The following is a 17,171-nucleotide window of genomic DNA, read 5'->3' on the forward strand; positions in this document are numbered from 1 at the left end:
ACAGCTCGACTTGTTCTGGGTGATTTCCAACAAAAGAGTAGTGTTATGAAAATGTTGCAAAGTTTGGGCTAGGAAGGCTTGGGACAAAGGAGACGAGCTGCTCGACTAAGTGGTATGTATTGCAAGTAGTCCACTTCATGACCGTATCGATGAGTATAATCAAGTGGTATGTTCCGAGCTGTCAGTGGAGAGAGGTGTGGAATGACATTAGTAGACAAGTAAGTTTGAGTGGTGGTTATAAAAGTAGGAAAGATCACAATATAGAGATGAAGTTGGAATTCAAGAGGACAAATTGGGACAAAAAATATTCATTTTCAGGAAGAAGAGTTCGGGATTGGAATAATTTACCAAGGGAGATATTGAATAAATTTCCAAATTATTTACAATCAATTAAGAAAAGATGAGGAAAAATACAGATAGGGAATCTGTCACCTGAGTGACTGCCCTAAATGCAGATCAGTGGAGATTGATTGATTGATTGATTGATTGACTGATTGATTGTTTGATGACTGATTGACAGGAGTTTGGGTTGAGATCTTTCTTGGAACAGAGACTGTTGTATTGTAAAAATATTGTGCCTGATGTGGTCTTGTGACACTATTTCTTTCAAATGCATACTGAACAAGAAGAGTGAGAGTATTGCCTACTTCAGGCATTTGCCTACTCTCTCTGATCAGCCATCATGAAAAACCACTGCAGATATCACAATGTCAGTGCAAAACCATGGCAAGTGCAAATATCTAGACTTTTACTCTTTATTCATCAGTTGGTGTAATTTAATCCAGTCTTCAATGTTAAAGTGCAAAAATGGCTAATTTTATAACGTTAGGCCCTTGAAGTAAAATAAATGTGTTTTACATTGGAGTATTAAAAAAGTTTGGTCAGCTGCAGATGGTCTTAAACTGGAAATTGAAGGAGATTTAATTCACCTTCAGTGGAAGACCACGGTATCTGCAATTGTTGAGGTTTGGCATGGACATTGTTTAGAATCTTTAGAAAACTTCAAACTCCTGTTTCTCAACAACCTGATTTTTGCAGATATCATAGTCTTGCGCTGGCACGGTGATATGTTTATGAATCATGGTACTGAAGCTAAGCCATGTTGCATTCACTACTAGGATACATTTTGTTTCCAAATTCAAAACTGAGTACAAGGTTTTATAACTAAAATAACATTTCTAAATATCTTCTTTAATACTGGATTTAAAAAAAAAAAACACCAATAATAATAATAATAATAATAATAATAATAATAATAATAATAATAATAATAATAATAATAATTTTGTTTTTGATTTTACATTATATTAACTACTTTTACAGTTTTTGGAGATGTCGAGATGCAAGTGAATGTACTGACACAAGGATGATTTGAGCACTCTTGAAATGCCACTAGACTGAACCAGGATTGAACCCACCAATCTGGGTTCACAAGGCCAGCACCACTTCTCAGCCTGGTTATTTACAAAGAATTGTTAAAGAACAAAGACTGTATAAACCTTTTTTATAACAAGTTAATTTTAGTGCAAAATTTTGATAGGATAACCCTTTGATTTCCAAAAAGATACAGGCTGCACTCAACACAGCATGCCTCAATAGCCAGTTTTAGATGAGATAGATTCACTCAGCAGCTGTGTTGTTGGTTTACTACATTCTTCAATGCCAAAATGTTGATGCTAGTGCCTCATCATCATTTCTCTCTCGAACACTTTCACAGCCAAAAGCAAGCAAGCTTGTAGTTTTATGCATTTGTTGATATCATGATCACAGTCTTGGGACCACCAGTTTTATGCAGAATCCAAACAACAGAGACAAGACTTTTCATTTCAAAAACCCAACATGCATTAGATGGAATTCAAACATGGTCATCTTGGTGAGAAGCCAGAGACCATTCCACTCAGCTAGCACAACAGACTATTTAAAAAGAAAACAAAGTGGTGAACTGGACTTGCTTCCTATTATTGTAAGGATTACGGAGAAGAGGGAGAAAAACTTGACACAACAGGCATTAAGAAAGCTTGAAGTTGTGTGTTATATAAAGTATATATACAATGACCCATTATCATGGTGAATCAATTTGCATTTTCAAAACATAATCCACATGATCATAATAGACGAAGCAACTCACCAGCTAATGCAAGATAATCCTGCTTCCTGCCATCAGTTTCAGGTGTCTGACCATGCCAAAAGATTAGTCCATTAGGTTCTGAGGTAGTGAATTCTATAACAATGTTTTCAGACTCTGTAGCTGATTTATGAGGCAGCAGAGAATTCCTCAGCTCCAAATAACCATCTCCTTGGAAACCTACTTCGGTACTGAAAATGACACCTATAGACACAAACGACGAACAGTATTACTAACAACCACAGAAGTACTGACAATAAATCCAGATAAACATGCTGATTAATATATTATGGACAACAACAACAACAACAACAAAACAAAATTATTTAACTTTCAACCACTACTTTACAAAACAAATTATTCAAGACAAGTTAATACTTGAAAGAACAGAGTGCACATTGACAGGAAAGCTTAAGAAAGATGAGAGGAGAATGAACCTTTTCTTAATGGCTCGGTGAAGAAATTATCAGTTAGCTTCAGAAAGACATTCAGAAAATGACCAAGTAATGGTATATTTATTATTCCCTATACCACATTTTAAAAAAATATAAGAGGCCACTCTTCTATACAACAAGCAGGGTAATTTTAACACACAGTTCCATATCCAGGATCTTTCTCCACCTTCATCCTCTCTTCTTCATAGAAGATACAGAAACAACAGAAGTTAATATGTTGAAGTAACCCTTACTCTGTTCACAGTCGTCACCACCAAAGCCTAGAGGACAGCGGCATTTGTAGGTCTGTGATGAGCCAATACATGAACCTCCATTCTGACATGGCCTCAGAGCCTGACACACATCGGCTTCAGTCTCACAATTCTTGCCACTGAAAGTAAAGAACAGCAAGTCAAATTATACAAGTGGGAGATGCAATTTTGTATAATTCATATGTTTTGGATTTTATTAGTCTCATGAATTGATGTTAGAAAAATGTTATTAAAAAAGATCCAAATACTATAACAATAATGGTGTATGGTCTCCGAAGAGGCCTGGTGCAGGTCTTTCAAGTTAGTGCCTGCATGTCTGTGAGGATGAGGCCCTACCTAGGATGAAATCTAATGCTGAAGATTGTGCACACATCCAGTCCCAAGCTGAGGAGATTAAAATCCCTGACCTTACTTCTTCTTCTTAAGCCGTCGTCTTCAAACGGAGGTAGACGATCCACACGGCCAACTCCGATCTTGACGTTGCAGCCATGCCATGTGGATTTATTGGAATATCTCTCAGGATCTTTAATGCAGTGGTTTCCCGTTGCCTTCTGCATCCTAATGCCATTGACCAAACTGGTTCCTCCACCTTTGGGAACAATTTCTTGTCCCCAGGACAATAGAGTGCCCTTACCCATACCCGCTCATCCGTTCTCAAAGAGACTGTTGGCACTTGGTATAGGGGATCTCCTTATACCGGGAGATAATCAGTCCCTTCATTCGTTAGCCGCCTGCATATTATTTTAGACCAAAACTAATAATATAAAAATATTATTTTTATATGCAGTCGTTGCCCCCTCTCTACCGCGGGGAGGTGAATGTCAGGACCCTTTGGGCCATAGGCCAGCATGCTAACAAAGTTAACCACAGAGCTAGACAAAATTGGCTTCCCTCGTCCCGAAGTGGTGCAGCTCTTTCTAGGCATACCTCCAGTTGAGATGAGCTGCATGTACCTTTTAAACTATATACCAGCCCTCCTGCCAATCTTGAATTTCTGACAGTACCAGGAATCTAACCCAGGCCTCTGAGTTCAGCAGCTAATAGCGCTATTACACTACCGTGGACAAATCCAAATAAAAATTTAAGAAAGAGTCTAGAATATAATAAATATTGGTAATATACCTGTACAGACATATGTATCAGATTAAACCAATCTAAACTAAACATATGGTTAATATATCTCATTGGGGCTTCATTTCTTCCAATGCAACTACTGCTCAGCCTGATGGCCTGTAGCTATTGGAGTGTCACAAGGTCAGCATGACTACATCCTCAGCCAAATAACTTGGCTTTCTAGACTGGGAATCAAATTCTAAAAGTAACAAAATATTACTTATAAAGTAAATATTACTTCTAGAGTATATAATGAAGTTGAAAATATTCCTAGTTAGGAAATATATTCTTAGAATAATTGAATTTTATAAAACTTTTATTTATTTACTTAGCATATGGCTTTTAATGCCGGGAGCGCCGAGGACATGTTTGGCTCGCCTTGTGCATGTATGATACCAAAGGGCAACATGTGTATCTAGGTAGGAAGAGGATGAAATCTGGTGCTGACACATAGCCTATTCGTACTACTTAACACCAACAGGTCAGCTCAAGTCTCAACATTGTAATCTGAGACAGGGGCAGCTCTTCAGGTGAAGTAGGTGAAGTGCCACTTCACTACTTATTTTTACCATAATGAATTACTTGAATTTATTTTTCTTATGACATTTGTTGGTTTTACGGAAAGAAAATGTTTTATTGTATGGTGTTTGGAGCACCAAGAGCTCGCAGCACTTGATGAGAACTAGGGGAACTCACGAAAGCGCCGGCTGTCGGCCACAGTACGGCGCGTGAGACTGAGTGAAGACGAGAGATTCCGCAGCTGCCTCTACCTCCTAAGTGCTCCCTCCTAGCTCTTGGCCTTGGCAGTTGCCATGACAACCGTGACGTCACCTGCATACTTTCCACATAGCAGAATGTTCAAGTGAAGTTGTCGGAGGATCGGAATGTTTCGTCTTCCGTACGTCATCCTGTGTGAAGTACGAGTACTTACGCATTGTGCTTCATTCGTAGTGTTATGCTGTTTTATTTAAACATTTATTCTATTTATGACAGTGTGTATTTTATTATAAACACCATTTTCACGTTGGAGAAACGAAGATCAGAATGAAGTTCTACGTTTTGATCACCCTACTGAATCACCGAAGATTTGTGCTACAAAAGAAGTGAAACCTTCCGGTAAATGTTACAATCTTAGTTTCCAACGATCGTGGTTTAAGGAATTTCCATAGCTGTGCTCCTCTCCAGCTCTACAGAAGTTGTTTTGTTGAGCTTGCTTGCCTTTTATCAATAAAAATAACATTTGGAATAAAGAAGGATTTTCAGCCCCTTTGAACATAAGACGTTCTTCATATAAGCACTCAGACTCTGCAGAACATATAATATGGCAGCTAGATTTGAAGACATTGGAAACAAACCAGAATACGATCTCTGATGTCCTGAAGGAAAATGCCAGACTGTATATTGTAACTGTACAGTTCAATAAAAATGTACATTTAAATAGGCTTTTCCTTCAGTTGGTAAATTGATGCAGTGCTCTATTTAAGTAAGCAAGAAGTAGCTTTTCGTGGTCATGACGAAACATTAAATTGAATAAATCGTGGTCACGTGCTGGACCCTCCGCCAGTCACAAGTACGAGGTACGAGTACAAAACAACCAAAAACAACACGTAATTCCTAAATCTTGTCTGCCTCTGTGGTGTAGTGGTTAGTGTGATAAGCTGCCACCCCGGAGGCCCAGGTTCGATTCCCGACTCTGCCACGAAATTTGAAAAGCGGTACGAGGGCTGAAACGGGGTCCACTCAGCCTCGGGAGGTCAACTGAGTAGAAGTGGGCTCGATTTCCACCTCAGCCATCCTGAAAGTGGTTTTCCGTGGTTTCCCACTTCTCCTGCAGACAAATGCCGGGATGGTACCTAACTTAAGGGCACGGCCGCTTCCTTCCCTCGTCCTTGCCTATCAATTCCCATCCCTGTTCAGCATAGTAGGTGAGGCCACCTGGGCGAGTTGTATTCCCGACCCAATGTTTCACGCTCCAGGACACTTTCCTTGGGGCGGTAGAGGTGGGATCCCTCGCCGAGTCCGAGGGAAAAACCAACCTTGGAGGGTAAGCAAATAAAGAAATAAAGAAGTTCCTAAACCTGTCGCTCGAAACTGAACGGGTTATAGCTCTTCACCATACTTTACAGCCACGAGCCGCCACTGATCTGAGATCTTAGCAATGCTGTCTGGATATTAAAATTCTAAACTTCTGTGTTGACAGGGCTGGTTTCTATGTATGAACATAGAAAATAAATGCACCATAACTTGTCCATTTTTACCATTCTTGTGAATTTATCCAAACATTTCCTCATAATTTCCTTTGATATTTTCTCCCTCTTGATTACTGCCAGTGAGTATTTTGAAAAAAAAAGAGGAAATTATAGAAGGAATTATGGTATGTGAAAACATTAATATTATACTTGAACCAAACTGAGTTGGTATTTCCGGCTATAAAGCCTAAATTATAATGATTTCATAAATTCTTTGCATGTCAAGCACTTTTTATGTTAGACATTATCATACCGGTATAGTTTTTGGGCTTTTGCCATGTCAAAGAAACCCGAGGTGAAATTCTTTATGTTTCACAGAGAACATTGTTCCGTGTCTTCGGAAGAAAATCTTATCTGTTCACAAGGAAGACTTCTCTAATACTGATGGTTTGAATTTAAGAATATTTTATAGGTCTATTGTAAGTCTTTCATTGTCTTTGATTTGTCTGATGACCTTGCTGTTTACTTTGCATTGCATATACAATTGAACATCTTAATTGGAGTTAAGATGTCAATGTCACTTCCCACTTGGAAGGCTAGCACACAGCGAGCCATCTGGTGATGAATAAGAGTCATCATCATCATCATCATCATCATCTTCGTGTGCCGTTTGCAGCTTCCCGGGTCGGGTTGTGAATCAAGGACCTCCATCGCTGCCTGTCTCTCCACCATTCTTCTCCTTTTTTAAGTACATCTTCTGGTTTTCCTCCCCTCTTCTCTATGCACTCTCACACTGAATCTGTCCACCTCTTTTGTGGTCTTCCTCATTGTCTCTTTCCTGTTAACTTCTCTGAAAAAGTTTTTTTTGGCACTCTTTCTTCTCCCATTCTCATCATATGCCCATACCACTTTAGCTTTGTTGCTTCTATCCTGTCTTGAAGTTTCAAGATTCCTGTCCTTTGCCTTATCTCTTCATTTCTAATTCTACCCTTTCTGGTCTTGCCCTCAATACCTCTTAGGAATTTCATCTCTGCTGCCTATATTTTACTCTCCTCTCATTTTGTTGCAGTCCACTATCCAGCTGTATAGGTTAGTATGGGTTCATAATAAGTTAAATATAATACATTCTTACATTTGTTCAGGACATCTTGGTTCCACAAAGTACCCCTTACACTCTGATAGAAGCCGTTTGCTTGTTGTATTTTTTTCCAGTTTCCTTGGTAATCTTTCCATCTTCTGTGATCACACTTCCCAAGTACTTGAAACTTTTAACCACTTCCAGAATTTTACCATTCAGTTTTATCTTTCCTCTTCCTTCCATCCTTCCCCTTGTCATCACTATTCTTTTACTTTTCTCTGTGCTTACTTTCATCCCAAATTTTTCTATCTCTTGATTCCATACATCTACTTGTTTTTGCACTTCCGTTTCATCCTCATCCCATATCACTGTATCATCTGCAAACAGCATGGGTTTTGTTGCCTGTCTTTCCAATCTGTTTAATGTTCTTATGAATTTCATCCATGACTATGATGAATAGTATGGGAGATAGTAAACTTCCCTGTTGGAGACCAGTTTCAACTTTAAACCATTTTGTTTTTCCTATACTAGTCTTCACACTATTAACACAATTTTTGTACATAGCTCTTATCATTTGCACTTCCACTCTGTTAACTTGTTTTTTACTTAATGTGTCCCATACCAAATGTCTGGGCACACTGTCATAAGCCTTCTGAATGTCAATAAATGTCATCACTATGACTTTTCCAAACTCCCATCTTTTCTCCATCATACGTCTTAATGTAAAGATCAGGTCAGATGTTGATCTGTCTTTCCTAAAACCATACTGTTCTTCCATTTCTCCTTCTACCTTCCTCCTCAGTCTTCCTTCTAATACTCTCTCAAATATCTTAGCTATATGGGCAATAAGGGTGATCCCTCTGTAGTTATTGCATTCCTTTATATCACCTTTTTTAAATATTGGATAATTAAACCCTTTCCCCACTCTTCAGGGATCTCCTTTATCCTCCAGATTATTCTAAATAATCTATAGAGCCACTATAGCCCTATTGGTCCTGCTGCTTTACCGCCCTCTATTTCTAACATCGATATCTCCTCTTCTTGTTCTTCTTCTTTCCCCATTGTTTCTTCTTGCTCCTTCTCATTTACCAGTTCACTGTATTTAATATTTATCAATTCTGAGAAGTACTCTTCCCATATTTTTAGTATGTCATCTCTTTGTGTCAATATCTGCCCTGTTTCAGTTTTTACAAAGTTTGTATCTTCCCTATGTCATAAACTATTCTTCACCAAACCGTACAACACCTTTTTATTTCCCTTTGTATCCACCTGTAAAGTTTCTGTGAAACTTTCCCAGCTCGTCCGTTTCTCTTTTTATACTATTTTCTTACATACCTTTGGCTTTATATTTCTGCCAATTCTCTGTACTACTGTTGCCTATCCACTTACTCCAAGGCATGTGTTTCTCTTTAACTGCATCCTTTACCTGTTCCACCAAGGAGTCTCCTTTTCCTTTTTCCTCCCTGATAGTCTTCCACAGGTGTTTACTGCACACTTTACAAACCCATTTCTAAAACATGTCCATTCCTCTTCCACACTATTCAAGTCATTTCTTTTTCAGATTCTCTTGAACCTTTTCCCTTATTTTTTTCTCTTTTAACTTCCATCTCTTTCTCTTTCCCTTTTTTCTATTAACTTCGTTATTTTACGAAGCCTTAATTCAGCTACCACCACTTTATGGTCTCCTTCAAAATCTGCTCTTGGCATTGCTGTCACATCTTCCAGGTGTCTACGTTTCTCCTTCTCCACCAGAATAAGATCAATCATTGTCTTTGTCTTACAATAGACCAACGGTAAAGTATTCTTAAATTAAAATTATTAGGGAAGTCTTCTTCGTGATCAGATAAGATTTTCTTCTGAGGTCGCGAGGTAAAGTTCTCTGTGAAACGTAAAGAATTTTACCTTGTTTTCTAAACAAAGCAAAAGCTCAAAAGCTACATGATCATGTCTATAATAATAGGTTGTGAAAGCATCAATTAAAATATTTTCTATGTTGTCAGTTACATGAGTACAGTAATGCTGGCTTAAATTTCTTCCCTGACTCAACATTAAAGCACAATCAATATTTTTATCATCATCATCAATGTTCCAAAGACACCCCTATATTTTTATGCTGTTTATGTGTTTATATATTTCTCATTATTTGTATTACGGTTTGTTACTATTCTAATAGAACTGATCTTTCTTCTGGGTAAAAGAAAATGATCAGTATTCATATTTCACTTCCTACATGACTAAAAGACTGCTTGTTTATTTCAATACTTGACACCAAATCACTTCTTCTAGAATTCAGAAGTCAGTGAGTACTGTTAGTAAAAGTAACTATTTACATTTTAGTTTCAATACATGTTGCTTAGTGTTTTATTTTTTAAAAAATCTGTGTGGCTGATGAATTTAAATTAGAGCAAGCAATTTACGTAGAAACATAACATGGATTATATGATTGCTAAATGTACCTTATCAATCTAATTTAATCTAAAAAGTCTCACCTAAAGCCATATTGGCAACTGCAATCATAATTTCCATTAGCACCAGGTCGACAAACTCCTCCATTACGGCATGGGTTTCGATCACAAGGAGAAAGCTCAGAATCTTGGTGACAGTCTTTAACATTAGCTGCATCCACCACTGAGTTGACTATTTCGATATCTGTGTTTCCTACCTTGATCTGGTAATAAAAGCAAAAACATTGTAATTTTAAAACAAAATACAGTACAGTACTATATGTATTACATAGGCACAATATAGAATGTCCATATTGGTCATTAAATAATACAAGAACATCATTAAAACATTTAGTTCTTATCTCTTTAGTTTAAATTCCTCACCTAATACGGTATGTTGTAATACTGAAAATAATGTTCAAGGACTGGACACATACATTACTATGCACGTGTTACAATAGGCAAGATATGAATGGCATAAGCAGGAAGTCCCAAACTCTGTAATGCATAATCTCTGAAAATGAAATACATTAAGTACAAACATACATATTAGCTACAAACTAATAAAAATGCGTATAGTAACAGAAATTTGTCAGAGAAACCTATATATGAAAGTAACTGATTCAAGGAATTTCTGTTACATTTATGTACCAGTCATTGGCAGGTTAGTTCTTGTACAGTAGGAAAAAATTTATCTTCATAATCTCTTGAGCAGTAATGCCATCTACCGGAGATGAGTGATAGCAGAAGACAGACCCCACTTCAGTTAACAGTAATCGGTCAGTGTAATGTTATGTTGGTTAGATTTAGGGGCTTAGAACATTTAGGCCTGTTCAAAGATCAATAATCATATAAAAATGAAGTTCAGAGGTTAAAAAGATGTCATTAATTAGTTAGGTAAAAGACCTTTCATAAAAGGTACTGTAGTTTAAATCAACCAAAACAAACTCTGTTCCTGAGAACTTTCATACGAAGGAGAAAGGTGGGGGGGAGTATATAACTTAGGCATTGAGAGGACTCTGGTGTCCTTCTGGGATTGGTTTCATTCACTCTTCAATGTCCAGCTGAGAATATTAAAGTTAGAGAGATGAAATTTCAAGGATATGTTTGAATATATGTGTAGAGGTATGCTACAAAAGAGTTTTACAAAAAGAAAAAAAAAATATTCTAAAGGGTAAAAATGAAGTAAATTTGAAACTTTTTCTTTTGATTTTCTTGTCTGCAAAACAAAGTACAACTTCGTTATTGCACTAAAACATTCATATAAATCCCTCAAATACAATTTCTGCATTTTTTGACACTTGACTTACGAGTGCAAAGGATTAAACATTGACAAAAATTTCTGCCTCAAAATCAGATATGTAGCAAATACTTCATAACGAAGTGAGATATAAATGCTATTCTTGCTAAGAGACTGTTGTTTTAGAATAACTAAGTCAAAACTGTACAGAAAATGGTTTCCACTAAAAAAAAAAAACACCCACAATGTATTATACACTAAATTCAGTACAGTGACTTTTCTAGTTAAAAGATTACATTTTACTGCAGATCTTTACACGGGCCATTCTGACGTTTATGTGCTTTTTCCCAAAGTCAATTTATGACAACAAATGACACCATCCAATTGCAAAAGAAATTTTTAAGATTGTGCTAGATATATTGATTATATGCATAAAAATAAGTTCAAGAAGCTGCAAAAACTTACGCTCAAAATAATCCCAGGGTTAATCGAACATCATTAATCAGACATCAACAGAAACATCCTGAGGTGAACAGATGATTAGTTGACGAATACCAGAAGACTTAGCCTTAAGTACATCAAGTAGCATCAAAGCAATGCAGAGGCAATACAAGAGAAATAATCCTGGAGCATGGACAGAGCATTGCTTATGTCCATGGAAAAGAAGGCTCTATCAGGACTGGCATAAGATCTCAATATACAGTACCTTACAAAAACTGCATCGACAATGTGAGTGAAAAATATCAGTACTGTAATGCATTGAAATGGAAGGGTGAGTTGCCTAGCATGTCTGTATTTCTGGCAAAGTACAGCTCAATCCTATGGAACCTCCGCCCAAGCCATTATATAATTTGCTGATGGGGGATCATCCAGAGCATCGCCATTTCATCGATCAACTTCAACAATACAATGGCTGTTTCCAGATGACGTCTTCCGGTGCTAAGCAGATTGTAGAAGACAGTTTAATGCGAACTTTCAAAGTGCAAGGTCAAGTTTATCATTTACACAGAAGCTTGCTGCCAGATTCAGAAGAAAAAGTTCAGTTTTTACAAATTTATTTTATCAGTGATGATGATAAAGAAGCACATCTAAGGTGTTCTAACTATCCCAGCATTAAGCAGGAGTTAGTCAAGTAACCACAATGAATGCTTCACAATGTCAATAGTGTAAAGGACTTGCAAATAACTACCAGATTATCATAAGTTTCAGGTCATAATCCACACTGGTAGAAGGCCTGCCAATGCTCATCAGGGTCACTACAAAGCTCCAACAGCTAGTGAAGTAGCTCTGGTGATTGTATGACAGTAGTTCAAAAAACACACTATTTTTCTTCAAAGCCATGATGATCAGCTAAACTGGATCAGCGAACTTCATCAGTCTTATGACGCTTTACAGTATTCACTTATATTAAGCCATAGTGATGATGGGAATTCAATAGCTCTACTGCAGTATGAATCGTCAACAAAGCACTTTTTGAACAAAACTGTCACTGCTGCAAGATTTTGAGCCTATCGCATCAAGATGAGAGAAGGAAAAAAAAGAAGACTATTTACTGCAATATGGCATATTATTTAATTGAATGAGAACCAGGCATTGTTACTGCAAATATTTGCATCATAATTGGAGGGTGGATAGATTCTCCTAATAAGGAGGAGAGAATGGACCCTGTCATCCAGTATTACCCTCTACACTCTTACTACGGAAGCCCCAGTGATTTGTTTCATCTCACAGAAGGTGTTGTCAAGTGGCTGCAAAACTTGGACTTGGGAATTTGCTCAATAGTTGTAATCACCATATGATTAAATAAATAAGTATGTCAAGTTTCTCCGAAGTGGCATTTGAACTTCTATGGAAATGAATTATGATTATGTATTCTTGTGGGTTGATTTGTCAACAAAGCATTTTTTGAACAAAACTGTCTCTGTGGCAAGTATTTATGCCTATCGAATCATGATGAGAGAAGGCAAAAAAGGTATGTCAAGTATGCTTCGTGGAGTTTCCGGGAAAATTGTCGAAGATATTGAAATTAAAATAAAACCCAAGTGTGAGTGCAGTATATCAGCTATCCTTATATAAAATTTCAGTTCAGTCCATCCAGCCAATTTTGCACAAACCTGTTGCAATAAAATGTCACAGACAGGGAACAGACAAATAGATATAACACTGCTACAATATTCCTACAGTTGAACCTGCCATATTCTGTTCATCTACTGCTACGTTCTTCATTCAGGTTTGACCCAGTTGTTGTTTTACGCATATTATGTGCAGGTTGTTCACATTCCAAAAACATTTTGGTATTCTGTATCACGAGCAACTGATGTACACCTAACTGATCCAAGGCAATGAATCAACCAAGCAGCTAAACTTGACTTAACAAATAATTTTAGATCAAAAGTAGAGGAACTGTCAAAATATTGGAGAATAACAACACTGTTCTTAAAGTACAAACTACTTTAAGGTCAATAATTGATTGATTTTAGCTGCAGTTTCTGTCAACCCTTAATATTCCGTGTTTTAGTAAAATTAATGTACTCTTACCTCTGATACACAACCTCGGAAGTTATTTTGAACTTCTACACCCTTTGCAAGAGTCACACGCTGCTTGTCAATGCCACCGATATAAAGAGGTGTACGTAAATTCAATCCACCTGTGACACCAGGGGAACGGCCCTGCACTGGAGGATCTTCATTATTAACAGATATTTCACCCATGCGCATATTACGACGAGCAGTAACTGTTGTCCACTGACCAGGAACAAGGTCTTGCTCACTGCGAATTATTGCTGGACCTGAAATAAAATTACTTTTTAATAACAGATAAAATGTTTACTGATATCCTCTACACACAGAAGAGAAATAATGAATACTATTGTTGTTATAAATATGAAGATAATTTGAATAGAGCCTATTATTTTCCCTAGCTGAGAAAGGAATATTACATTATAAATCTGTTTCAGGTAAAACATAATGATAATTTGGCTATATTTTGTGCTCAAAAAGCTATTTACTCCCTAGACATTCTTAAGGCTAAGTGTAAATGGTTTAGATGGGATAAGTTGAAAAAAGTGGAAGAAAGTTGTTGTAAGGAGATTATTATAAAGGGTCTTCCTAGAAAGGGTTAGAGAAATACAAAACAGAGAGAACAGGAAGTCCTAGAAGATGAGATAAAATATATTTATAGGTGAAAAATACAAAGAAAAATTAAATTCATATTAATGTTATCAGCCGTTAGGTCATGTAATGTTCCTTTCACTGTTCCTGTCTTTCTATACATGACTTGAATTGCACTTGTTTCTTTCTTTCCATGGCCTACTTACATTGACTCATTCAATTCCTTTCCTCATTTTATGTTTGCCCTATGTTCCTATTCTTTTACCATCTGTATACATCTTTATCTTTTTGTCTTTTCCTCTTTTCTTTTATCTGACTTTTTTCTTATCCTACACTTCCTTCCTCAAGATTAAAGATCAATCAATCAATCAATCAATCAATCAATCAATCAATCAATCAATCAATCAATCAATCAATCAATCAATCAATCAATCCTGATCTGCATTTAGGGCAGTCGCCTAGGTGGCAAATTCCCTACCTGTTGTTTTCCTAGCCTTTTCCTAAATGATTTCAAAGAAATTGGAAATTTATTGAATATCTCCCTTGGTAAGTTATTCCAATCCCTAACTCCCCTTCCTATAAATTAATATTTGCCCCAGTTTGTCCTCTTGAATTCCAACTTTATCTTCATATTGTGATCTTTCCTATTTTTATAAACGCCACTCAAACTTATTCGTCTACTAATGTCATTCCACGTCATCCCTCCTCTGACAGCTCGGAACATACCACTTACAAGTAACTATTCTCATTTTGGGTCCGTATTGAAGATGACGTATGTCTCAAATATTATTACAATATTTTTTTAAGTCCACCTGTTCAATACAATACAATATAAACCACTATTTCATTTGGTTAAAAATTTTATACATAATACATAAAAGTCAATGGTACATGTTTCACCCTCCTTTACGGGCATCATCAGCCATATCAATCTTAAAAATAATACATATGGAGTCTTTCTAATCTTATGAATTATGAATAATGATTTCGTAAAACATTATACAATAACATCTAAAACAACGATAATGCACCAAAGTGTGTTAAAAAAAAATTAACAGTTTTTGAAGATTAAAACGTGGTTAAACATGAATATTTGAGAGTTTAAAACTAAAATGGATCCTTTTGTTATATATCATTAAGAGTGTGACGGCCTTGAGTGTAAACACAATCAAAGGGGGATGTTTCTTCAGTTCCCATAGTATGAATCCAAGATGGTAAAATCACTGTCAGTTATTTAAAACAGAAGTGTGAACGTAATAAACATGTTAAAATGTGTATACGGTTGATATATCTGGAAGTAGAAAAGAAAATGGAACTTTTATGGGAATTGAAGAAACATTCCCCTTTGATTGTGTTTACACTCAAGGCCGTCACAGTCTTAATGATATATAACAAAAGGATCCATTTTAGTTTTAAACTCTCAAATATTCATGTTTAACGACATTTTAATCTTCAAAAAACTGGTTTTTTTTGGTTTTTTTAACACACTTTGGTGCATTATCGTTGTTTTAGATGTTATTGTATAATGTTTTACGAAATCATTATTCATAATTCATAAGATTAGAAAGACTCCATATGTATTATTTTTAAGATTGATATGGCTGATGATGCCCATAAAGGAGGGTGAAACATGTACCATTGACTTTTATGTATTATGTATAAAATTTTAACCATATGAAATAGTGGTTTATATTGTATTGTATAGGTGGACTTAAAAATATTGTAATAATATTCGAGACATACATACCACTTAGTCAAGCAGCTTGTCTTTTTTCTCCCAATTCTTCCCAGCCCAAACTTTGCAATATTTTTGTAACGCTACTCTTTTGTCGGAAATCACCCAGAACAAATTGGGCTGCTTTTCTTGGGATTTTTTCCAGTTCTTGAATCAGGTAATCCTGGTGAGGGTCCCATACACTGGAACCATACTTTAGTTGGGGGTCTTACCAGAGACTTATATTCCCTCTCCTTTACATCCTTACTACAACCCCTAAACACCCTCATTACCATGTGCAGAGATCTGTACCCTTTATTTACAATCCCGTTTATGTGATTACCCCAATGAACACGTAGATACTTATGATGACCAAAAGGAACTTTGACCCCATCAACGCAGTAATTAAAACTCAGAGGACTTTTCCTATTTGTGAAACTCACAACCTGACTTTTAACCCCATTTATCAACATACTACTGCCTGCTGTCCATCTAACAACATTATCGAGGTCACGTTGCAGTTGCTCACAATTTTGTAACTTATTTATTACTCTATACAGAATAACATCATCCGCAAAAAGCCTTACCTCTGATTCCACTCCTTTACTCATATCATTTATATATATATATATCAGAAAACATAAAGGTCCAATAATACTGCCTTGAGGAATTCCCCTCTTAATTATTACAGGGTCAGATAAAGCTTCACCTACTCTAATTCTCTGAGATATATTTTCTAGAAATATAGCAACCCATTCAGTCACTCTTTTGTCTAGTTCAATTGCACTCAAATGCTTTAGACAGGTCAATCGGGATACAGTCCATTTGACCTCCTGAATCCAAGATATAGGTTATATCTTGCTGGAATCCTAGAAGTTGAGCTTCAGTGGAATAACTTTTCCTAAAACCAAACTACCTTCTATCGAACCAGTTATTAATTTCGCAAACATGTCTTATATAATCAGAAAGAATGTCTTCCCAAAGCTTACATACAATGCACGTCAAACTTACTGGCCTGTAATTTTCAGCTTTATGTCTATCACCTTTTCCTTTATACACAGGGGCTACTATAGCAACTCTCCATTCATCTGGTATAGCTCCTTCGACCAAATAATAATCAAATAAGTACCTCAGATATGGTACCATATCCCAACTCATTGTCTTTAGTATATCCCCAGAAATCTTATCAATTCCAGCTGCTTTTCTAGTTTTCAACTTTTGTATCTTATTGAAAATGTCATTGTTATCATATGTAAATTTTAATACTTCTTTAGCATTAATCTCCTCCCCTATCTGGACATTATCCTTGTAACCAACAATCTTTACATACTGCTGACTGAATACTTCTGCTTTCTGAAGATCCTCACATACACACTCCCCTTGTTCATTAATTATTCCTGGAATGTCCTTCTTGAACCTGTTTCTGCCTTAAAATACCTATACATACCCTT

General features: G+C 36.4%; 1 protein-coding gene across 10 annotated transcripts in view; it reads right to left on the bottom strand.

Annotated features, from left to right (window-relative positions):
* trol (terribly reduced optic lobes) overlaps positions 1 to 17,171 on the bottom strand; it is a 918,151-nt gene that overhangs the window by 24,399 nt on the left and 876,581 nt on the right. For all 10 annotated transcript variants that reach the window (XM_067149795.2, XM_067149796.2, XM_067149794.2 and 7 more), the window contains 4 exons: positions 13,434 to 13,684; positions 9,701 to 9,879; positions 2,814 to 2,950; positions 2,129 to 2,329 (listed from right to left, as the gene is read on the bottom strand). In XM_067149795.2, coding sequence (XP_067005896.2) covers positions 2,129 to 2,329; positions 2,814 to 2,950; positions 9,701 to 9,879; positions 13,434 to 13,684 — 768 coding nt within the window. The remainder of the gene's footprint in view (positions 1 to 2,128; positions 2,330 to 2,813; positions 2,951 to 9,700; positions 9,880 to 13,433; positions 13,685 to 17,171) is intronic.

The sequence above is a fragment of the Anabrus simplex genome, chromosome 6 (assembly GCF_040414725.1).
Source record: "Anabrus simplex isolate iqAnaSimp1 chromosome 6, ASM4041472v1, whole genome shotgun sequence".
In the NCBI taxonomy this organism is placed as follows: Eukaryota; Metazoa; Arthropoda; class Insecta; order Orthoptera; family Tettigoniidae; genus Anabrus; species Anabrus simplex.